Source organism: Aspergillus homomorphus, assembly GCF_003184865.1.
Source record: "Aspergillus homomorphus CBS 101889 unplaced genomic scaffold BO97scaffold_50, whole genome shotgun sequence".
Taxonomy (NCBI): Eukaryota; Fungi; Ascomycota; class Eurotiomycetes; order Eurotiales; family Aspergillaceae; genus Aspergillus; species Aspergillus homomorphus.
Window position 1 is genome coordinate 87,578 of NW_020291936.1, and position 23,514 is coordinate 111,091.

Below are 23,514 nucleotides of genomic sequence, written 5' to 3' on the forward strand. Positions count from 1 at the left end.
CACTTTGATGCTTCCGCTAGAAAATGCATCTCTCTAAGATCCCATTACTCCTAGCGCCGTTATTTAACGCGGCTACGGTCCTCTCCGATCAAGCCCCGCTAGATGATGTATCAGTCTTGACCAACGAGGTCGCAAGGGCCAACAACCAGTCTCTACTATGGGGTCCATACAAGCCCAATCTGTACTTTGGGGTTCGTCCTCGAATCCCAAACAGCTTGTTCGCCGGGTTGATGTGGGCTAATGTGGACAACTACGCCACAGCGCAGCAGAGTAAGTCGCGGAATCGTACCTTAATCAGTCGTAAAGGACGATTGGGATAGATTAATACTGACATGTCTAAAGACTTCAGGCACACATGTGAACAGAATGAGGGAATGGCTGGATACGGATGGGACGAGTACGACATTCGCAAGGGTGGCCGCCAGACGATTCACGACGAAGGCAATGCTCTCGACATGACAATCGACTTCATCAAGGTTCCAGGTGGTCAGCATGGAGGCAGCTGGGCTGCTCGTGTGAAGGGTGTACCCCGCGAGAACGGTTCTCCCGACCAGTCAACCACCGTCGTCTTCTACACCGGGCTGGAGGGACTTGGAAACCTGGGCGTGACAACTGAATCTGAGGATCCCCGCGGCTTCGAAGGTGACGTGAAAATTACGGGTTATACATCGGAACTTGGCGCTTTCTCAATTGGTATCACTGCTGGCCCTGAGAGCAATGACCACCCGGAGAACGACCATCCGTCCTACGACGAGAAACCCCTCGACCGCACGTTGGTTTCCAGCTTGGCTTTGCAGCCGGAACAGCTATGGCAGACGAAAGGTAGAAACACTCTTGATGGGAACTCTTGTGCCGGGCTGGAACGACGTGCTAATACAGCTGTAGTGATCCTGTTTTCCAAAATGAAGGAAGAAGTGGACGCTGCCATCGAGAAGCACGGGCAGGAGAACCCCCCTCCTGCCTCTCAGATCTTCACGATCAAGAACGAGCCTGGTGATGGCAATATCCATCTCGTGCAGAAGGTTTTCAAGGGGGCTTTTGAGGTAACATCCAGATCTACACATCTTTGGGTCAGTGCCTAACCTCAGCCAGTTCGATATTCTCTTCTCGTCTGGATCTTCACCGCTCCCGCTGACATGTGAGGTGACCCAACCTCATATTGACTTTGGCCATCAACTAACCACGCAAACTAGCGGACATTCTAACCGAGCAAATCAACACGGCATCTCTCGCTTTCTCTGATAGATTCGAGAAGATTCATCCTCCGCAGGCACCTTTTGACAATGCTGAGTATTTGCAGTTCTCCAAGTCAATGTTGTCTAACCTTGTCGGCGGAATTGGTTACTTCCATGGTACCGACATTGTTGATCGCTCTGAAGCGCCTGAGTATGACGAGGAGAATGAAGGTTTCTGGGAAGAGACCGCAGAAGCCAGAAGCCGGGCTCGACCTGTTCTCGAAGGACCAAAGACCCTCTTTACTAGCGTTCCTTCCCGTCCCTTCTTTCCTCGAGGCTTTCTTTGGGATGAAGGTTTCCACCTGATCCCTGTTGTTGATTGGGACATGGATCTAGCGTACGTCTTTATGGCCCCAAACGTTCCTCTCGGCTTCCATCTCTGAGACAATGATGCTAATATCATTCAGGCTCGAAATCGTTAAGAGCTGGTTCAATCTCATGGACGAGGATGGATGGATTGCTCGGGAGCAGATTCTTGGCTCGGAAGCTCGCAGCAAAGTTCCACCCGAGTTCACGATCCAATACCCTCATTATGCCAACCCTCCTACTCTTTTCATCATTCTAGAGGCTTTCATCGATAAGCTTGATGCTAAGAAGAACGCCTCAGCTCACCAGCCATCTGACCATGAAGTTATCGAGGGTCTCAACTCGGCTTTCGTAGAAACACCTGAGCTGGGCGACGCTTATATGCGCTCAATCTACCCACTGCTCAAGAAGCACTATTTCTGGTACCGAAAGACTCAATTTGGAGACATCAAATCCTATGACCGGGAAGCTTTCTCGACCAAGGAAGCATACCGCTGGCGAGGACGCTCTGTTCAGCATATTCTGACATCGGGCTTGGATGACTACCCTCGGCCTCAGCCTCCCCACCCCGGTGAGCTACACGTCGACTTGATCAGTTGGATGGGTATGATGACCCGGGCCATTCGTCGTATCGCCGAGGCGCTTGGAAACACAGAGGACGCCGAACAGTTCAAAAACTACGAGATCGCTATTGAGCGGAACATTGACGACTTGCATTGGGACGACGATGCGCAAACCTACTGCGATGCCACTATTGACGAATACGAGGAGAGTGTTCGCGTGTGCCACAAGGGTTACATCTCTATTTTCCCCTTCCTGACCGGCATGCTGGGCACTGACAGCCCTCGCCTGAAGGCGGTTTTGGATCTGATTGGAAATCCAGAAGAGCTCTGGAGTGACTATGGTATCCGCAGTCTGAGCAAGAAAGACGAATTCTATGGTACTGCTGAGAATTATTGGAGAAGTCCCATCTGGGTCAACATTAACTATCTGGTGGTCAAGAATCTCTACGTAAGTCATGAGCACCAGACTGGACTAACATACGGTACTGACTGTCCCTGCGCAGGATATTGCAATCAAACCCGGTCCTCACAGGGAGCAGGCCCGGGAGCTGTATTCCAACCTGCGGAAGAACTTGGTCGAGAATGTCTTTAGACAATGGAAGGAGACCGGTTTTGCTTGGGAGCAGTACAATCCCGAAACCGGCCAAGGACAGCGAACACAGCATTTCACTGGCTGGACAAGTATGGTTGTGAAGATCATGTCCATGCCTGATCTCCCCGCCCTCGAGGCGCAGGGCCATGATGAATTGTAAACATAGGCCGACGAAGGTTAAACAAAAGATAGCAAGATTTCGATAGAACTGTACAATGTTGCTTTCTTCCCGAACTCCTGACTCCATGCATGCAAGTAGATTGCAGGTTTAATAGCGGCGACGGTTAGAGAAACCCTTGTCCGACGGTTCTTCCCGATGACGATCGTCTCGGCGTCTTCTGTAATCATCACCTGCTCTTTCTTTACTTCGCGAGCGGGATAGTCTTCTTCTGTGATCCCGATCTCGGGACCTAGACCGCGATCTGTGTCGGTGACTCCGATGATGACGGTCGCCATCGTCACGGTGTCTGCGATGCCTACGCTCCCGTTCTCTATCCCTGTCCCTGTCCCTGTCCCTATCCCTATCAGTCGCCCAGTCTCGCCTCCGGTCTCTGTCTCTGTCAGGACTCCGGCTGTGTCCGCCTCTCCGTCTCCGACTGGAGCGCGGGTCAGCATCACTCCGAGAGGGCCCGGAACCGATTCCTTTGGCAGCCTCTTCACCTTTCTGATCCTCAGCTCCTTGCGGGCCACCGAGTGGGGTCAGGTTGGCGTTGTCCGAGGCCTTAGCGGGGATAGGTAGTCCCAAAGCTCGCGCCATTGCTTCTTCCTCGGCTTCTTTGACGCGTTGTTTCTCCTCACGATCTTTCCTTGCTTGGTCCTCATCATCAGCTTCGCCTTTAGCATACCATGTCAAATCTTTGCCTTGCTGCCAGCGACCGACGGGAGCCATGAGAGAGTGGCCCAGGTAGTTTTCGCGGTGTGAGGAGTCTTTGACATCGGACCATTTGAAATCGCCGCGGCCACCGCTGAAGAGAAGAGTTATCAGTATTGAGACCTTGCTGTCATGTTTCTAGAAATGGTACAAGGAGGTCTGAGAAGGGAAGCTCACCGGCTACCTTCCTTGCGAATACCTGCGACCAAATCCATTCTGGCGTAAGTTTGGCGGCAAGAAAAATGCCGACACCAAGGGTGAAAGGTTGTACGGAGTAACTTGTAAGGTGATCGACAAGATGTGGGCGAGGAAAGCTGCAGCAGACCGCAATCTGGCCCGTGCATAGTCGCCGCCTGAGGCGGCGAATCATGGGGTTGGGTTGGCTGACTTCATAATGGACTGGTAACATTAGAAATGCAAAACCACTTCCGGTGAGCAAACCGATACATGTACTTTTTAGTAATTTCAGATTTTCAGAAAGAGATTCATTCTCGACTCTCTGTATCCACCCCAGGTCACAGTATGCTGAAGCCTCATCACACGGAGTCGCATGAGCTGAAGCATCTATCCTCCGTGTGATGTCACTGGAGTCTCGATCCAAATACCCCTCGGCTTCTTTTTCTATGACTGACAGTCTCTGTCCGCACTTGTCACCCTCTTGCCCGGATCTCCTTGGCCTCTCTCTACCTGCCACGCGAATGGTGGATCGTCGCGGGACTCGCTTTGACGCTTACTTAGTGTCTGTTTCCAGCGGTCTCAGGTGTCACCACAATCTGTGTGTTTCCTCACCAGAATGGCGTTCAGTAGCGATGTCGGCAATAAACCGCTGAAGACCCGTTCGCGAGAAGGCCTGCAACTTAGACCCTTGAATGTCGAGAAAGGGACCAATAGAGTAAGTGGTTATCATTAGTCTCATACCTAAAACCTATCCTCCTCGTCGTGTCCTTGTCAACCTAATTGCTGACCCGTTTCCCAGTATTCTTCGTATGTATCTGACCACCATATTACGGACTGATGGAATAATATCCGCGACTGGGCCTCACTGAACCATCCTGTAGCGCAGACGAGAACTTCCCTCCTCAAACTGCGACATGGAGAAATAACCTGGTAAACCATTAAAGCTGTTTTATGGTGTGTTGTCTCACTAATAAATCTGCATAAGATCGCACTATCTCAGCGCCGAAATTTGCTCTTTGTCGCCTACAACCATCAAATCTATGTCTGGCAACCGGCGGGGTCTTACCAGACGTTAGGCAGCAAGCCCGAGATGATCATCACTCCGGTTATGCGAGATCCCAATGCTGAGGGCTACATCTCACCGTCGACGCCTCATGCAATCAATAACATTCTAGTCGATGACCTGGGCCGTGAAGAGGTGTTGCTCCTCGTCACTGACTCCGGAAATGTCTGTGGTTACCGGGTCGAGGCTGTATATTCTGCGCTGAAGCGAGCAGCGGAGAGTACGGAAAGTCGACCCCTCGATGGCGCTCAGGTAGAACCCTTTTTCGCCGAATACGTCGAAGCCAGTGCCTGGGGCTTGGCAATCCATAAATTCGCCCGTCTCATCGCAGTCACGGCGAATACGGGTCTGGTCACTGTCTTCGCATTTGCTCTGGTTGATTCTACCTCAGACAAAAGCAGCGAGTCTGATTGCGACCTGGAGGAAGAGGATGACCTTTCGGACTACGGTCAAACTTGGTTGCATATCAAAAGCGGAGAGCAATTGGCCCAGCTACGGCATTTAATGCCATACAAACATCGTACTCGGAACATCAAGTTGACATACACGGGCCATTTCGCCAATATACCTTCAGTTGCTTTCCTGAATTGTGACCTCGATCCCAATGGGATGTGGATGGTCAGTACGGATATCGACAACAAGCTTCTTGTATGGAAAATTTGGGAAAGTCTCGGCCCTTTCAATGTGTACCACTTCAATGACGTCTCGTTCAAGTCCTTTCCTGAATCTCTGCGCCCAGAGTAAGTGATCTACATGCTGGATTAGGGCTGTGACTGATTTCTGAAACAGAGAGCGTGGCTGGGCGGTACTAGCTTTGGACCCTCGGAGCTTTCATCTGCTCAAGTCTCCAGAAGAAGCGTGCGGCGGTCCCCCTCAACGGCGCGTCAAGAACGGTCAACCGGTCTACGATTTGACCCGACTCAATAGTAAAATCCCGAAGGCTTCTCAAATATACAATTATTTCCCGCCTGCGCCCAAGGTTGAACCGGAATCACCCCTTCTTCCTGATATCTTTGGGCCAGATTGTCGCATTAGCAAACCAGGCGATGTCTTTAACAACTGCATAAATGTTGGCTCACGAGGGACTCCCAGGAGGAATCAGAGCCGTGAGTCGAATGCAGAGCTCGGACGTTTTGATGTTACGTCTACAGCCATCCGCCCCTTAGACTCGGCTGATGCGTCCAGCCACCAAGCCGTGGACGGCTCTGTCTTCGAGGACAATGCCAGCCAAAACAGCATGTCTGACACCGAGATGAGTGCTGGGCCTCTCGACAACCAAGGTCAAGAGATTGATGGCGCGCCTCTTCCATCCGGTCAGGCCCCCTTAACAACGCCGGAATTCCTCCAATTCGCGCTTCTCGAAGCCCTCGGCGGCGACGCTCCTGGCGCCGAATATAGCGACGATGATATGGATGACTATTCCGAATCCGAAGATGACTGGCAAGGCGAGCGATACTACACTGCTTTGGATGATACCGAAGCAGACGAAGCGTCTCTAATGGGAGGTAGATACCAAGTTTCTGACCGTACGTTGGATTTTTTTCTAATGCCTAACCCGAATGAAATCGCTAACACTTCGTTAGCCCCGATGACCTCTAACTTTCCAATCCTCCATTTCTCGCAGACCGACATTCGTCTTATACCCCACCCATTTGCCACCCACGCCAAGGTTGTTTGCGGCGAACCTCTGCGACAACCCTTCACGCATCCCATCGTCTCCATCCGCTCCTGTGATCGCTTTAACATGATCAAATACATTCAAGAGCACGGAATTGTTGTCGCAGCATCACAAAAAGGCCGTGCGGCTATAATCGCTCTCACCGAGTCCGAAATAACAGGACAATCCTTCCGCGTCGATTGGATCGTTCCCTTCGAGCATCAAGAAAAATATGGCGATCGTCCCCTCATTCCCCTGTTAGGCATGGCCGTCGGTCCGGTGCAGGGATTTGAGACACCTCCCGACGTGCCCTATATCCCGCGTGACGTGAGGAACAACGACCTCACGTTTCGGTATAAGTACTCGAACCTCAACATGAGTCCTAATGAGCAGCCGGATCCCACTTCGGTGGTTGAGAGACGAGGAAGCGCTGCGCAGTCAGCCACATGCAACTCCACTTTCACCGCCCGGCCTTCACGCCATACCCAATCAACAAGGAATCGTCCCGCCACGGACCAGCATGATGCACGCCATTCTACATTGCGCGCCCGCGATGTCCATTCTGCGTATGAAGATTGTACTCCAAGCTCTACGTCAACTATACCCCGAGTCTCCATCCAAACCACCTCCATTGCAAATCGAGAATCATCTAAAGCGTCATTTACCACACCGTTTACTCTCCCAGAATGTCACGCCCTTGCCACTCGCGCCTATCATCCCGAGGAAAGCTGGCGAGGATGGAATCCCTCTCGCCGATATCGGCTAATGCTCATGTACGCCGACCATACGGTGATGAGCTACGAGTTCTGGTACAGCTGGGATACCGCAGGAGAGAACAGCGAAATGGGCGAAGATGACGAGGATGATGTTTTGTTTGTATAGTTTCAGTCTTTTTGCGATATATTTTCGTAACTTGCTTACATACTGGAGACATGAAGATACGAGCCAATGATGTATACCTGAGAAGCTAATTAAAGCCCAGTACAGAGGTAGACTTAGCATGTAGTGCATAGTCATAGATAGCGACATGTCAAGTGGGCGGGCACTGCCGGAGAATTAGGAGTATTAACGCTTCCGACTCTTCTTTAGCTCAAGTGTATAGACCACTATTACCCATAATCCACTCTTACTTTCAGTGTTGAAGCTGGCGGATGACGAGGTGGTGCCTTTATGGACGGTACTATAGACGTCAGCTCTAATCGCCGGTCACATCCCGTATCTCTGGACCTCATATTTCCGCATCAAGAAGCTTAAACCCGAGAAAGTCCTGAAGACACGAGCTAATATACTTGGCTCAAGATCTGGACAATGCAGCCTTATTCACAACCCTCATTAGACGACAACAATCCGATTGAATAAATAGATAGAGTTGACTTGGGGTTGAGCTTCGACTTCAAGCTCGCATCATTATCCGGAAACTATATGGGTGTATGCGTACTTGCATGTAGGTAGACCCATACCGTAGGCTCAGATGAGAGGGCGTACTGCTTGATTTGGTAACCATCAAGATTTGAACCCAGCACAGAATAACCCAACAGCGCGTGAACTACACTCTAGCAAGAAGTTTTTGCAACAGATCGTAGACTTGGCCTTACCTGGCTTGATGTTAAGTCATCTCACCGTTCTGTTTGTTGTGTCGTCAATCCCGATTCCACCGAACGGTGTTTTTCTGTCGCGGGACCTACAGTAAACATGCGACAACGTTCTGTATCTGGGGCATGCAACACACTCTCTTCTACTCTCCAAGATCCATTTACTTTGTTCTTTGAGAGGTCTTTGTGCTTTGTTCTCATGGTGACCAATTCTTGGCTGTGAATAGAAGAAATATGGATACGCCGCATCGGTGCGCAAAGAGAAATTATGCGGTTGGAGCCGTCCGACTCACGTGCCAAAGTATATTTCCTCTGCTTATTTTAGCAGCTTGGCGAAAACGGGGTTATCAGTGGGCAAAGACGATAATTTAAAAGCAATCGTTCTGGTATATACAGTTTCACAAGATCTTCCGGTTATTATCATATGCCGATCAAGAGTGTCAATTACTCCCCATATACACATAGGTGGGGAGTGGCTCTGTCCGTTAATTAACCTCTTTTCAAAGAATATAGCAATGTAAGACAGAACTTTCAATAGAGAATATAATCTTATAATATAGAAGATAGCGAGAAACGAGGATCAAGTCGTACACCTTGGCGGCTGAAAGTGTGGGAATTGCTTCATGCCGAGATTCGTCTGCGGCCACATGTAGGATACGAACTCGATGATGTTCATGATGGATACATGGAAATAGTTCTGGTCCTCAAGGCAACTTTCACAGCGAGATCAAGCACGTCGAGGGCTCATTTATCGAAAGGGGATAAGCGCCGCCCCCAAGGAAGTCACCATAGAGGTCTTTCATTCATCTCAGGACTGGGACAGCGACACAATGGCTTTATAATGAAGGTCAGTCGCCGTTAATTATGATCCTGACCAGAAGAAAATCATCCCGGGCGCATCCTCCGTGCACGGCCTTGTCGCAGGAATCGTAATCGATTGGACCTTCGGTTGAGCCATCAAGACCTGTGTAAGCAATTAGGGTTTTCATACTTTGCCCGCGCGTTGCCAATCTGTGCGTTCCAGTTGTGCCAGTCTTCCTTTCTAATGCAGGGTGCATTGAGCAGTATGGCCCAACATTTAATGATGGACCGCTCAAGGAAGATGGCTGTATCACTATGTTTGCGGATGAATAAGAATATTTACCTTTTTTACTTCATAAAGTCAAATAACGTCTTTCTGTCTTTCATATTTAGATTCTAAAACCCAAGCAGTTACTAGTAGTGGTCTTCTACTGTCGTGCAGAAAGCCTGGTGTTTCTACTATATATCTAGGTACCTGAATCTTCAGATTCAAGTTATATGGCAGCGGTGATACTAGCAGGTCAATGGCGGAGACTTATGACTCATTTTGAAGGTGTTAATAAGCATTTACCTTATTTCAATACAAATATCCCCCTCTATTTATCTACTATCTCTCTTTGTAAATCACGGCGAAAAGCGGCATGCCGAATGTTAGGGTAATTACACGGCTCGGGTCCCCCGGCAGGTCCCGAATTCAATTTCCGAGTCAAAGCTTATTTCAACATCCCAAGTTCGTACTGCCTCTCGAAATCGACTGCTTCCTTCCGACTTGAAGACATGTTAGTACAACACGATATGACATACCATACTGTAATTTTATCTATGTCATAAGCTGCGAATCTAGCCAAGAAGTATGAAGAATAGTGCCGAAAGGAGCTATCAACTACGCTGCACGCAAATTAGTTAAACAGGAGGTGGGATTCGATAGTAAAGAATGGCCGGAAAGCGGGTAAGCGCCGGCCTTTCACCCCTGCAGTAGGCTATCCAGATGATCATCTTCTGAAATCAAACACAATTATCAATCAAACTACCGTAATCAGCTGTGATTCCGTTGTCTCTGGCTTACATCTTCCCAAATATAACTTACACAACTCCGAATTGTGATCTGCTTCTGCCACCTACATTATCATGCGGCGTCGAACAGTCGCGTCGTCAGTTGGATGGACATGCACACCAAAGGTCTTTCAAAGCTCCGGGGTCGAGTTGCTCGACCCGTCCATTGCGCTGGACGAGGAGACACTGCCAACATACCAGCCGGAGAAATACTACCCCGTCAACCAGGGTGAGCTTTTGAATGATCGGTACCAAGCCCTGCCCAAAATCGGTTACGGAGTTACATCGACAGTCTGGCTTGCGAAAGACTTGACGTAGGTCACAACAATTGGCTCGCTCAACTCGATCGAGAGGATAGTTAACCTAATAGCATGCTATATCAAATAAACCAGTGCATCAACATACGTTGTTCTGAAAGTTCGCGTGACGGGTCGAACTCGGAACCACGAACGAGAGCTACGCATCTACAAACAAATGAACGTGAAACAATCCAAGCACCCAGGCAGAATCTTCGTCCGCAAACTGCTGGACCATTTCGATATCCAGGGACCCCATGGCCGGCACGTCTGTCTTGTTCACGAGTCTCTAGGAATGAGTGCAAATGTTCTCTTGAAGATGACTCCTGGACAGGTAATGACACTCGACGACATGAAAGCAGGTATCCGACAGCTACTTATCGCCTTGGACTTCCTGCACTCGGAATATCATATCATCCATACCGGTAATAGATCAATTAACCCAACCCTCCTCCCCACGGGCACCAGCACCCAAAAAGGCAATACCAGAGGTTCTGATTCGAGGTCACAGATCTTCAACTGCAGAATCTATTGCTGCCCGGACCAGACACGAAGTACCTTTCCCGGTTTGAAGAAGCCGAGATCGCAGACCCCATCGCCTAGAAAAGTTCTTCAAGACCGAACAATCTACAAGTCGTTGAGTTTTTGGCCAACAGACGGGCTGCCCGTTCTCATTGATTTCGGGGAAGCTTGATCGGGTGATATACCCCACAGTGACGATATCATGCCGAGTGCTTACAGGGCCCCTGATATGATGTTAAGGTCTAGCTGGGGTTATAAGGTCGATATTTGGAATATTGCCATGCCCGTGAGTGGAAAGACTACTTCCTCCGAGTTTCGCTTGACTAGGAAACTGATTATAGGAACCGATGATTTTTAGGCCTGGGATATCGTCAGTCCTCGCACCCTTATCAGTGGCCGAAACTCAGATGGTATCTTCGATGATCGGGTTCATATGGCAGAACTGGTTGCCTTGCTAGGCCCTCCTCCGCCGGATTTCCGAGAACAGAGGCCCCTCAGTTCGGCTTTTTGGGATGACCTGGGCAACTGGAAGGTAGTCGCCCGATTCCGGACATTACTCTCTCGAGATTGGCTGAGAGTATCAAAGGGGAAGACAAAGAAGGGTTTTTGCGTTGGCTCCGGATGGCGTTGCAGTGGAACCTTGAGCACAGACCGACGGCTTTGGGACTCTTATACGATGAGTGGCTGATGAAAGGCTTAGGGGAATGAGGAAGAAGAGGCACAAGAAAAGGCGATAACTACCGCAAGGAAGGAGGATTTCCGAGGGAAGGATCCACGATCACTAGATCCCGTAATCTAGTCAGGAAGTCATATCTTAACCTAGCTCTTTCTCGGGTGGGGCTTTGCCTCTCCGCGAATCTTACTCCGAAGCTTTGGTATGAAGCCGGGACTTTGTTAACAACAGCCAAGTCATTCTATTTGGTTGAGAGAAGGATGCCCGGAAGCGGACATAAAGCCTGACTCACATTTTAGTATTCAACATGGTACGTCGCGATACGGGGGATTGCACGGGCTTTCAGTGGCCTTTGAGTATACTATCAAGCTGGGCACTTCCGGTGTCATGTCCTACAGTCTCTGGTATTCGTAGTTTTAGACGCCACTAGACGGAATGTTGGGCTGTTGAACGGACAATAGGTGTGCAGGACGACTTCGTTAATGGGCCCTGTGGATGGTCGTCAGAGATACTACATCCGCCGCCAGGAACATCTCGATCAACAACTTCTGAAACCGTCACTTATTATAGTGGCTAGGTTGAATTAGCACGAACCAGGCCATTGAGGCTAGAAGGAGGACGGAGCTGGGAAAGGTCCGAGAAAAGAAATTCCATACATACTACGGAGTATGTCCGACAGTGATTGATAGACTTATCAGCCCCTATTCACCACTATCTCCCTTTGTTCCATGAATGAACCTATTGAAGAGTGTTCTCCCTAGTTCTCACTGATTATTTCTTGCTGGAACTATGCATACCTTCAACCTCCCACCTCTTTCATTGTTCTTGGAATTGGGAACAAGTACAAGAGAGGGATTGCTCGCGGCGGAGGAGAGTAATTTGACATTGAGTACAGTACATGTAAGTACGGATCTTGGGATGTGGGCCTAGTCTACTTCCAGTGGCTTGGTACAGTGCAGTGTATCGTATTGGACCATGTGGAATCAGAATCTAGTATGGCTCTTTGGGTTGCTCGGTCCGGGATCACAGTTTCGTCGCAAAATCTTCAGTTGCTATGCTGTTAAGAATTGCGGTACCATTTGTCTAGACAGCGCTTATGGGATGCAATTAGTAGTATACCGTCACTTATGGGTGGGCTTGTAATCGTTACAAAGGTTGCAGATGTTCCCTGGTGGTCATGCTGCGGTGAAAGTGAGCATTACAAGAAACCCAACGAGGAAGATGTGGCCATGGAAGGAGACATTGAGTATCCTGACGAACGTCAATGAGGCTACGGCTGTAATAGTTCCTACGTCAGGTGACGATTTCTCCGAAGACACCACGCCAGTCAGGCAGAAATTAACCGGGATATGTCCTTTGACTGTGGAAGCCATTTTACATGCTAAAGTGCTAAAGTGACGGTATCCCATTTCATTATGCTAGCATCCATTGATGAGCTTAATTGCTAACATCTAATCTTGATTCATAGATCTCGAGGTGAGTCCTCTCTCTGTTTCTTTTATCTGGTAATCATTATAACATGCATATGCACGCTTGGTAACATCATCATCGAACCATCAAGCTGAACACATACTAGCACAACCTCAAGGCCATACTATCAGACTCGTGAGACTTCCAAAAACCAACCCACTACTCAGACCTCCTGGGCGCAGGTGAGAACGCCTTCTTCCACCGGAAATGCACCAGATCACTGACCACCTCCTTGGTCTGAGCGAGGTTCTCCTTGACGATCTCCGAGGTGGGTCTCGAGAAGAGTTCGTCAATTTCCTCCAAAGACTTGTTCTTGGTTTCAGGCATGAATACGATCTGGTAGATCCAGCCGACGAAGGCGATACCTCCGTAGAAACCCAGGGTAAGACCGGTACGGGTCATCGCCTTCATCATGCGCGTGAAATTGTAGGTAACAATGAAAGAGCAGAGGAAAAGGTTGGCATCCGCGACTGTCATTCCGTAGTGACGGAGGTATGTGGGGAAAACCTCTGAGGGGATGACCCACGTGAGACAGGCGTAGGAGCCGAAGAAGCCCATGTACAAGACAATTCCGACAAGGTATACGCCTTCTGCGGCAGCCGGTTGGGTGTGATAGTTGAACTGGTAGCCGACGCCGACAAGGACTAGGCCGATGAAGAACCCGGGAAGCATAGCATTAGCCCAGTAACGTCGGCCAAATCGCTCCATGTATATAACCGCCGGAATTGTTCCGAGGAGCAAAGATCCGCCGCCAACTAAAGACATGAAAACACTTTTTCTATCGTCAAATCCAATATTTGACATCAGCGAACTCATGTAGTACATGACCGCGTTCACCCCCGTTAACTGGCCAAGAATGATCATAATATTGGCGTAAACAAGGGCGCGGCGGGCGCGGGGAACGGTAAAAAAGTCCAGCCAGGCATATTTCTTGATATTTGCCATGTCCCGAGTTTCGGCGAGCACAGCCTGGCGCATACCCAAGAACTCGTCCTTAGATTCGTAGTCGTTGAAGCCGCGGATGCGTTTCCACACTCCGTAAGCTTCAACAGGTCGGTTCTTAAGCATCAGGTAACGGGGACTTTCAGGCAGGAAAACCATGCCCACCAGAAGGATGGTGGAGAAGACCAAAGAGGAACCGAGGATGTAGCGCCAGTTGCCCTTGACATCGAGGAACATGGCGGCAACAGCGTAGCCGAGGACTTCGCCGAGGGCGATGTTCAGCTGGTACAAGGAAACGAGGTTGCCACGAATTCTTCCGGGAACTGGTTGAGATTAGCAATTGTCCGCAAGCGGAAGACGACAAACAACATGAGAACATACCACTCTCAGCGACGTAGACGGGAACAGTACCACCCTCCAGACCGACACCAGCTCCGAGGATGAAACGACCGGCGAAGATCATGCCGAAGTTCATGGCACCGGCCTCTAGAGCGGCACCGACAGTGTAGAGAATGCAAGAGACAATGATTGACATGCGACGGCCCAGGTATTCGTTGGATGGGGATAGAATGATTGCACCGGCCACCGCACCCAAGGGCATACCGGAGTCGACCAGACTATGTTGGTTGGAATTCAGATTCAGTGCACCGGGCAGGTAGAGGTTGGCACCACTGATTAACGACTGGTCCAAACCGGACAGCAGCCCTCCCATCGAGGCGAAGGCGACCAGCATGTAAGTGTATATAGCGGGGCTGGAGAAGGCAACCTCGAAGCGCGGCTTCTTCATCTCGCGCAATTGCTGCTCAAGCTGCTGCAACTCGGCATCCATGGCCGCTTCAGTGAGCTCCTCCATGGCCTTGGGATCCTTGTGGATGTCGTCCATCTCGACGGCGATGCCATCCTTGTGGTCATCATGGGCGGTGTCCAGATCGTGCATGGTGCCCATGATTGGTCAGGAAGGTGGCTGTGTGCCAGCTGCAGGTATAAGGAGATATTCTATGTACTGTACAGCAATGGGCGCTTATTAAGTGTGCCAGTCTGCACGACCAGGATTTGACCACAGCCCCGAGAGGGAAAAAGAGGACCGGGGGAACAGGGATGACAACCACGAGAGAGAGGAATGGGAAGCGGGGAAGCGTGCAGATCGAGTGCAACCATTCCAGGGAGAAGGGAATGCACGAGGCTTTTAAAGGCAACGCGCATCAGGCCAGAGACCCGGGTGATACTTGAGTAATCTGACGGTCTTGAGTTCTTGACCATCGTCATTGTTGAAAAATTCTCTTCTTTGGGGGGGGAACATTTTCCAGATTCAAGCAGGACTGGGGTCGGCAGGCATTACCGCGTCATCGGGCCGTTCGACCAGTCTTGGAAGCCGAAACGACCAGGGATTGCCATGAGCCCTGAGGAGAGACAGGCGGGATTGAACAAGACCGAATGACGATGCAGAGAAAGGTCGGGGAGTGGGGCGATCATGGTCACAGAACCTGAGAGAGACTAGCTGAATCCCGTAGACACGAGAATATTCGGGATGGGGAGAACTTGACGAGGGCGGAGGTGGGCCGAAGAAACACTGAGAGTGAAGGACGGACGGGGGATGAAGTTCAAGGTTGCAAATTGCAATTGCCTGTTCAATGCGGAGAATTTTAGAATGGGCCCGCGGCGACTGCGGTTCCCCGTGGGCAGTGGGCAGTGGGCAGTGGGCACAGAAAGTGGGAGCAATTTTAGCTAAGCCGAGCCGACTTTTCTAGTTTCTACCAATACCCGGCCCGGGACAATTTCGGAGTCTCTCCGGGACGAAACACTTGGTGGTTTTGACTTCTTCTTTCCTGCTGGTGCGCGTGACTCCAGACCCGAATCCGGGCCCCAATTGGAGTACAGAATATTGGCCATTGTCCCCATTCCCATCAGAATTCCCCATAATATCTTTCTCCTCGACCTTGCTCTTGCGCCATTTTTACCCGCTTTCTTTCCCCCACGAAGTCAACATGCCCATCAGTCCGGTCTTGGGCACCAGTCTCCCCATTAGGTAGTTCAGCATTAATACTTTAACCCCCCTTCCTCAACCTCTCTCACCCAATCCAGTTCTCTCATTTGACCCCCCCCCTGGCTGGCAAAGTAAAGCTTCCCGGCCATTCAACCACGGCTAAGACACGCCCTGATCCAAACTAAAACTCCCGACCAGGAGTTTAACCCCCACACACATTCTGCATCGCTCTGCCTTCGCCCGCGAGGAAGGTTTGCCCGGCTCTCTGGGGGGTGGGGGGTGGGGGTAGTAAGTTAGCGCGCGAGAAGCGATGGGGTAGAGAAAATAAATAAGAACGAGGAATCAGCCTGGTTGCATTATTATCATTTCCTTCCACTAATTAGACAAGACAATATAGCAGCAGCAGAAGCAGCAACAGATCAAATCGCATCGCTAATAGAGTACACAACACGACAAGAGGAGAATAATTTAAGCCATCGGGTGGGGAGGGATCAATTATGTAAACGGAAAAGCCATCCAACCTGCCCGTGGCCCTGATCACTCACTAATTTCTCACTTCTCTTCAACTCCAACTCACCGTCTCCATCAGCACCACCCGATGTGAAAGACAGACTAAAACCAGCAAGTCTCCATCTTTCCCTGCAGGCTGGGTGCCCACTAGACTAGTAGAGCCTGTCTCTACTCCCTTCTAGTCTTCTTATTCCGGACGATTCCCTTTTCTCGTCAGGACACTCCCCGACGTAATCATTGGTCATTCCCATTACCGTCGACCCGGCATCCCTACCGGTTTTCGTGCGCTAGGATCCGCTCCCCCTCCAACGTAGGGTGATCCCGGCCGACTACTCGGATTCTGGCCGGGGCTGGGCGACCGGCCCCCATGCAAGCGTGCCCGGAGTCGTTCCTGGGCCGACGCTGCTCGCTCCAGCGGTTGCGTCGAACCACCTGTGACGGGGCCCGAGATCGTCTGGTAGGACCCGGCTCGCTGGCTGGGCAGGGGACGGCCCCCGGCCGGGTGGTGCTGCTGCTGCATCGCCGACGGTGTCGGGGACAGACTGTTGTGGTGGTGGGCGACCGATCCTCCCGGGGCACTGGCCGTGGCTGACAGGGGGGCACCCATGTTGTTGCTGTTGTTTCCGGCAGTCATGCGACCCCGTCGCAGACTAGATGTTTGGGATGACGGAGGCGTGGTGGCCGAGCCCGCATCTCCCCACAGGTCGCCCAGGCCGCCACCGCCGCTGCCGCCGCGTCCGTATGCTGATGACGCTGGGGCGCTACCAGGTGCTCCGGGTTGGATCTGAGAGGTCGCGATGACCCGCGCCGGCGCCGGCGCGGGGGCTTTCGGGTCGGTGGGCAGCCAAGAAGGATACGGTCGCCCCTTTTCGGTGTAGTAGGCGCGCAGCACATTGGAGATGTGCGAGCAGTCCTCGTTGTCCGGGTCGTCGCGCTCGTCGCCGGACGTGATGGCCCGTTTCAAGGAATTGAGCCTGGTGCCCAAATTCGAGATGGCCGACGAGGACGTCAGTGACGAGAAGTATGAAGTCATCCTGCTGCTGCTGCCAATCTTCCGGTCTGCGACGGTCCTGTATGAGGGAAAAGGTTCGAGAATCAGCCAATGGTGGGGTATCGAGCGTTGAGACGAGGGGGAGGATGCGGAGAGGGCGGAAGAGAGCAGTCAGTCGCCCTGCGAGGCGAGCAAGCAGGGTCGAAAAGTAGCCGTTAAAGGCGAATTGAAGGGGTTTGGACACGGTATGCCGAAGATACCAGACACGAAGCGTAGCAGGAACAGGAGTAGAGCACACTCCTAAGGGGAGTTTGGTATTGATTGGGATTGACTCTGGCCATGTTGGCGATCCACTCCGTGTTTCACTGCGCCGCCGCAGCACGTGAGCGGAACTCACCGCCAACAGGTGGCCATCGGTCCCTGCAGGCCCGGGGACAGGATCGCCCTGCTTATCCAAAACTATATCCAAGATCTACGGTACGAATGGGACCAGCACCAGAACAACATCATTGAACAAGCTATATGCAATGGCTGGGTATGATATGCCCGATCGCAGCATAAGACGGTCAGAAAGTAGGTCAATAGATACATTAAAACAACTCGAACCAGGCAACGCCATACGAAACAGGAGGGGTAAGAAAAAAAAACCGAGCTTTTGTAGTGTTTCCCCGCATCACGCAACGATCCTAGTTGCTTTAAGCCAGAACCTTGCCAGCACCCTCAGTTTCATACTCGATCTCAATGCGGGCACCCTTCTTGCGGGGCTTAGCCTGAGGAGCAGGACGCTTGCGCTTGAAGCCAGGCGCGGGCTTCTTCTTGTCGCCCTCATCCTCACTATGCTGCGAGTCATCCTCATCGTCCTCACTGTCCTGGCCATCATCACTCTCATCATCCTCCTCACTGTAATCCTCACTATCGGCGCCGGAGTCCTCCCCGATCCAATCCTCCAGGTCCTCGAGATCACTCTCCTCGACATCACTGACATACTCGACCTGGCCGACGCCTTCCTCCTCTTCCTCCTCCATCTCATCCTCGATCTGCTCCCCATCATCCATGTCCTCATCCCTCTCGCCCTCGCCCGTCCGCTCCAGCCCGCGGAGCACCTTCTTCCAGATCCCCTCCTCGACGTTCAGCGGCCGGTCGCCGTAGGCGCCGCTCCGCAGCCGCTCGATCAGCTCGCGCTCGATGGCGCGCTCGATCTTGGCCGCGGACTCGGCCTTGCGCTCGCGGGTCGCCTCGCGCCGCCGCACCTTGGGCGCCAACCGCGGCACCACCGTCTCGCCGAGGCGCTCCTCCTCCTTGGCCAGCTTCCGCATGCGGATGGACACCTGCGTCAGCCGCGTCAGCCGCTGCTTGCACTTGTGCACCAGGAACTTGGGCCAGTAGATCAGCCGCTCGTCCAGCTGCTCCAGCGCCTTGGCGTAGTTGGAGGAAAGCCTGATCCGCTCCCACCACTTGGACGGCATGTGCGCCCGCTCGATCGTCTTCATGTACAGGTACATCGTGCCCGTCTCCGGGTCGGAGCGCACCGTCGCATAGCGCGAGTTGGCCAGCGGGCAGGATTGGCGGTTGCAGAGCCCCGAGACGTTGTATTCGTTGCGGCAGAAATTTTGGCCTTTAGTGGTTCTGTTCGCACATAGTGGATTAGTGAGGGGCTTGACAAGAATGAAATGCAGTATGATGAAACTAGAATTGGGCGTTCGTATTGAGGTTGATTGAGAGAGGGAGGGTGGCTGATTGACGCTGGCGTAGGGCTGAAGGGGATTTTTTTGAGGCCCCGGGGAAGGATGAGAGAGGAAAAAAAAAAAAGCAAAACTTACTTCAGTTTGTAAGAACAAAACTGCTGGTTGATAACCTGCCAAACAATCTCGTCGGACGACATCTTGGCTGCTTACTTATTGACAAGCAAGATTGAAACCTGTCAAAAAGCCGGATTGTCTGTGATGAGATTAAGGATGAAAAGAGGTCTTGTCCGAGCCCCAAAACTTTGCGATGGGAGGGAGAGGAAGATGAAAAAAGTTGCCGCAGTAATCAGTCACGTGGACATGGTTACTTGCTTATCGATAAGGCCACCCAACAGCTTCCTCCCATCAAACAACAACATAGGCACGGAATTGTCCGGACTGGCGGTTCGATTATTGACAATTTTATGTTCAGCGTCTTGGGAGCTATGACGTCTTTGATATGAGGTTCATTTAGAAGACATATGCTTATTTCTAAAATGAATTTCTATATCACCACCCAGATTCCATCTGCAGCGGAGCTCCATCCCACTCCGTCCCGTTCACCATAGGCCCACCGCCAGCGGCTGCTGCCGCCAACTCTGCCTCTTCGCTACTGCCATGGAATGCCTCGTCGACAGCCATACCCCACCCCATTGCCTCGAGCTCTCTGGTGAAAAAGTCCCGCTCTTCCTCCATGAGAGAGGCACCCTCTTCGCCGCCCATCACATCTCTGTACTGTCGGAGGTGCCACCAGTGGGTGAGTCCGCGTAGCGCTTGTTCGAGCGGCAACGCCTCTTCGACCTCCGCGTCAATGTCTGCGCCCGAGAGCCAATCATCCCGTAACTCCGGCCGACAGTAGAGGTAGATGGCGGTGATCACGCGCATGTTGCTCTGACGCCACTTGCGCCCGCAGAACGGTACTTGCGACTTGTAGAGCTTGAGCGTGTAGAAGCGCAGGTGAGGGTCGGGGATCTTGAGCCCCTTCCGGAGAATGGTGCTAGACTTGTACTGCACAAGCAAGAGACATCGATGAGCCTTGTCGCGAGTGATCTTCTGCATGATGTGTAGGTAGTTGATCGCCGAGAAGAAGTTGCGGAACGAGAACTCGGTAATCGGCTCCTTAGGCGGCGGCGCGATCGGGTATCCTAGCTCATCCACTTCTGGACGGTGAGTTCCCTCTACGAACTCGGGAAGCAGGGAGTCAGGCGACAGTCCTCGTACGGAAGAGTGGCCGGTCGTGTCCTGGCGTTGGCGGGTAATGGGCGGAGGAATGGCTTCGTCCTCGCTGGGGAGTGATTCGTCATCCAAGTCGGCTGGCGGGTGGTCGGACTTGAGATGGCAAAAATGGAAGAAGCTGCTCCGGTTAGCTCTTCCTTCTAGAAGTGATAGATAAACACTTACCCCAGCTCCTCCCGGTCATTCTTCTGTGCAACAGCTTGGTCAACATCCTGATGAGCGAACATCTTGAGAATCAGTGGTAGATAGTTGGAGTCTAGAAGGAGCTGCGTCATATACTCGAATTTGAGTATGTCTGGACATTATTAGATTCGTCCGCCATGATGACTCAAGATTACTCACGAGATCGCTTGAACCACTTGAGCAGCAGCAGGAAAGACCCTGATATCGCTTTAGACGTGATTTCTCGGAGCCGGACATTGTCCAACTCATCGATTGCTGCTTCGATACTCCGGTCTCCAGAGCCATGATTCAAGGCAGATGGATATCCATTCGCCTGACTATAGTTGTCTCTGATGCAAAATGACCATTAGTCTTCGTTTCCAAGCGAAAGACAACACAGAAGTACTTACCCCGTGCCTTGTCCATTCTGTCCATTGGCCTGATTGACCATAGCACTGACGTTTGTCAAAATTATCTTCAGGAAGACAATCGTCAACGACTGCAAATGCACAAGTGATTGTCTCTGGGGTAGCTGTTAGTCTGCTGTCATTGTTCAAGCACGCACAAACTCACGTAGAATGACTCAACAGCATCCAGGCGTTGTTGTATGTCCTGATTCTCTGTTTCTTGTTCCGCAGTATGGTCAACGCTCGATTTTCCCCCTCTTGGATCGAGTCCCAGATTCCCCATATCGCCCGCAATTTCTCCCACCTCCTCTGTTGATGTCGTATTGTACTCGTTCGGGCACCAGCCACGATCGTATTTCATGAAGCGCTCTCTTTCCTCCCAAAGTTGCTGCATCGCCCGAGTCGTTTTGACGTGCGTTGAAAACAGCTTTCCAGCCTCGATGATGGAGGCGGGAACATCACTGCCCTCCCACTTCTTGCCCACAAGAACGTCTTGCAGCTCAGTCGTCCCTTTTCCGCCGAGGTCATTGCTCGAATCATCGAGAGGAGGGTACATGAATGGGAAGTTTTGATTGGTCTGGTAGTTCTGTTTCTTTCCTGCCTTACCACCAGGCCCAATTGGAGATGGTGGTGGTGAGGGTGCTGGCGTTGCGATGTGAACGGACTGATGGATAATTGAACCGCTACCTCCCGCTATGGAGGGTCCCACGCCGGAGAATGGACCATTGGAAGTGTTGATTCGGCTCGGATGCTGAGGAAGAGGGGGTAGGATCGAGTTATTTTCCAGTTCCAAGGGCACGACTGGGGGTGGGGGGTTATAGGCTGGATATTTAGACGTGATCTCTTGCCTAAAGTTGTGATAATCGAGGGGCGAGGCAGTGAGGAAAGGGGTTCTGCGCGGTGAAGCATGCTCTCTTGCCTCAAAGGCGGGCTCTAGTGCCTTCTTAGCCTCTTTCAATCTGCTACTGCCTCCAAAGAATAAGAGCAAAGTCTTCCAAAACAGAAGGATGATCCGAGTCAGAGGGATATTGGCTGAGTCATCCCAGCGCAACCTTGCAATAATCTCAACCAGGAATACCAGCAAATGAGGTTCCAATTGCATGAGAGTGCCCCGTAGTGATGCATTCTTCGGTTCCAGAATTTCCTGCCGCCGACCGACTTCCACAATCAGATACAATGGCGTTAGGAGCAAGTTCGCCTCCCGTTCCATGTACGCTGAATTGCCAGCATCAGGCCCAAATCCCTCCTGTCCTTGGGTGGACGAGCCTCGGTGTCGTTCAAAGACTCGGCATAAGCAGTTCATCAGTGCCTGAACACCTCCGCACTCATGAAAGAGATGGACGCTATTCTCGATCCATTTAACCTGCAATGACTTGTTCTCCGGGATTTCGGCGCCAGGAAAAGAGACGCCTTCGGGATAATCGGGCGCAGCTTTCCCAGCAGTGACGCCCCAGATACCCGTCATAGCATAGCAAAGAGCCTCCGAAGCCTCGAAGCGCACCAGGCCTGTGCTTTCGCCTAGGCCGTCGATGATATGGCCCATGAACGCTTTCTGCAGGTCCCTGGGGGCGTTAAGCCAACTCTGCTGCGAAGGGTCTACCGAGCGATCCTCACAGAAGGTGTGCCACTTGTGCTCAAAGGACCACTTCATCCCGACCAACATGGCTCGGTCGTACTCATTGTACTGGAACCACTCTTCAATCTCCTCTACAAACGGTTGGGAGTCAGCATATTCGAATGCGTACGCAGGTTGCTCAACCTTGGGCATCTCCTGGACCAGCTGTCTCAGTTGAGCGAGACTCAGCGAGTCGGATAATTTGTGCTGATATTGTTGCCCTGGAGCAGGCGGTGGAGGCTGGAGAGGTGGCGGCGGAGCGGAAGAGTCGCGGCGTAGCTCTGGGCGACGGGGTACCTTCTCAGGCCCCCTTCGAGCGTCTTCTATGGTGGTGGATGCGGCTGGGAAGTCTTGCTGCTCCTGGCGTAGCCCTTCGGCAACCTCTTCCAGTAGTTGGTCATCGGATACGGTGCTGATGTCTGTTCCTGTCTGGTCGACTTCATCCGCTTTCACAATATGTTGCTCTTCCAAAGCAGCATCGGAAGAAACGGGAGGGTCGTCCATGCTCAACGTAGGCGCAGACTTTTCTATGTTCACCTCAAAAAGTCGATAGGAGGGGAAGAAGAGCAAAGAGATTGGATGAACAGAAGATCCAATGTCACAAACAGGGATGAATTCTGAGATGGAATAACGCTTTGTTAGGGTGAAATTAAGGATTAGTCGCTTAGCCTAGGCTAGTGATATAAGCAATTGAAAATAATGGCCTGCATGGCGTTCAGTCAAGCTAGAGACATAGCGCGTCTGCCAAAAGTCCAAGTTGGAAAGCGGCGTTCCGCAACATTCTTGATTGAATGACGGGCCACGCGATGTGTTTGGAGAAGCCGTCGATCCGCGGAAGTCACCGGTCACGTGTGAGGCACCGCTCAGCCAAGTGGAGTCTTGGGTCCGATGCTTAGATTTAACTAATTCTTGCGGTCACTGATGTTCCGGGTGTGAATGTCTACAGTGCAAATATAACTTTGTCGGTATCAGTAACGAGTCAGAACAAGCCGATGTGCAAAGTCTTGCTAGAAAAGCTGCGTTAGCATACAACTTGAACATCCTGTGGCCGAACTTGAGCTTTAGGAAGAAC

General features: G+C 51.6%; 8 protein-coding genes across 8 annotated transcripts; 3 read left to right on the top strand and 5 right to left on the bottom strand.

The window, feature by feature from the left end:
* Positions 1-23: 23 nt before the first annotated feature.
* Positions 24-2,856, top strand: cwh41 (mannosyl-oligosaccharide glucosidase; the record flags this gene model as incomplete). Its single annotated transcript, XM_025692093.1, has 7 exons — positions 24-270; positions 343-822; positions 886-1,043; positions 1,093-1,138; positions 1,194-1,572; positions 1,643-2,552; positions 2,608-2,856. 7 exons carry the CDS (start codon positions 24-26, stop codon positions 2,854-2,856), a joined length of 2,469 nt encoding a protein of 822 aa, XP_025547480.1.
* Positions 2,497-3,824, bottom strand: BO97DRAFT_480688 (MMtag domain-containing protein). The gene is made up of 3 exons (XM_025700768.1): positions 3,745-3,824; positions 2,608-3,661; positions 2,497-2,552 (listed from the first exon to the last, which is right to left on the bottom strand). The coding sequence occupies exons 1-2, from the start codon at positions 3,780-3,782 to the stop codon at positions 2,965-2,967; spliced, it is 735 nt and encodes a 244-aa protein (XP_025547481.1). The 5' UTR covers positions 3,783-3,824; the 3' UTR covers positions 2,497-2,552; positions 2,608-2,964.
* A 178-nt stretch (positions 3,825-4,002) lies between these two features.
* Positions 4,003-7,429, top strand: BO97DRAFT_408410 (uncharacterized protein). The gene is made up of 6 exons (XM_025695856.1): positions 4,003-4,459; positions 4,544-4,551; positions 4,626-4,674; positions 4,730-5,547; positions 5,597-6,333; positions 6,391-7,429. Exons 1-6 carry the CDS (start codon positions 4,361-4,363, stop codon positions 7,344-7,346), a joined length of 2,667 nt encoding a protein of 888 aa, XP_025547482.1. The 5' UTR covers positions 4,003-4,360; the 3' UTR covers positions 7,347-7,429.
* A 2,466-nt stretch (positions 7,430-9,895) lies between these two features.
* Positions 9,896-11,436, top strand: BO97DRAFT_461544 (putative protein kinase; the record flags this gene model as incomplete). Its single annotated transcript, XM_025699369.1, has 6 exons — positions 9,896-10,224; positions 10,303-10,631; positions 10,824-10,839; positions 10,921-11,014; positions 11,087-11,260; positions 11,305-11,436. Exons 1-6 carry the CDS (start codon positions 9,986-9,988, stop codon positions 11,434-11,436), a joined length of 984 nt encoding a protein of 327 aa, XP_025547483.1. The 5' UTR covers positions 9,896-9,985.
* A 1,594-nt stretch (positions 11,437-13,030) lies between these two features.
* BO97DRAFT_428469 (putative MFS sugar transporter) lies at positions 13,031-14,759 on the bottom strand (the record flags this gene model as incomplete). The annotated part of the gene is made up of 2 exons (XM_025697290.1): positions 13,031-14,136; positions 14,195-14,759. The coding sequence occupies 2 exons, from the start codon at positions 14,757-14,759 to the stop codon at positions 13,031-13,033; spliced, it is 1,671 nt and encodes a 556-aa protein (XP_025547484.1).
* A 1,441-nt stretch (positions 14,760-16,200) lies between these two features.
* On the bottom strand, positions 16,201-17,582 carry BO97DRAFT_222085 (uncharacterized protein). Its single transcript, XM_025690648.1, has one exon. It carries the CDS (start codon positions 17,338-17,340, stop codon positions 16,558-16,560), a length of 783 nt encoding a protein of 260 aa, XP_025547485.1. The 5' UTR covers positions 17,341-17,582; the 3' UTR covers positions 16,201-16,557.
* A 256-nt stretch (positions 17,583-17,838) lies between these two features.
* BO97DRAFT_408413 (ribosome biosynthesis protein MAK16) lies at positions 17,839-19,277 on the bottom strand. The gene is made up of 2 exons (XM_025695857.1): positions 19,119-19,277; positions 17,839-18,924 (listed from the first exon to the last, which is right to left on the bottom strand). Exons 1-2 carry the CDS (start codon positions 19,178-19,180, stop codon positions 17,994-17,996), a joined length of 993 nt encoding a protein of 330 aa, XP_025547486.1. The 5' UTR covers positions 19,181-19,277; the 3' UTR covers positions 17,839-17,993.
* Positions 19,278-19,507: 230 nt separating this feature from the next.
* BO97DRAFT_408414 (FAR11/STRIP family protein) lies at positions 19,508-23,210 on the bottom strand. Its single transcript, XM_025695858.1, has 5 exons — positions 20,994-23,210; positions 20,831-20,943; positions 20,601-20,770; positions 20,424-20,553; positions 19,508-20,376 (listed from the first exon to the last, which is right to left on the bottom strand). Exons 1-5 carry the CDS (start codon positions 22,944-22,946, stop codon positions 19,533-19,535), a joined length of 3,210 nt encoding a protein of 1,069 aa, XP_025547487.1. The 5' UTR covers positions 22,947-23,210; the 3' UTR covers positions 19,508-19,532.
* Positions 23,211-23,514: the final 304 nt, after the last annotated feature.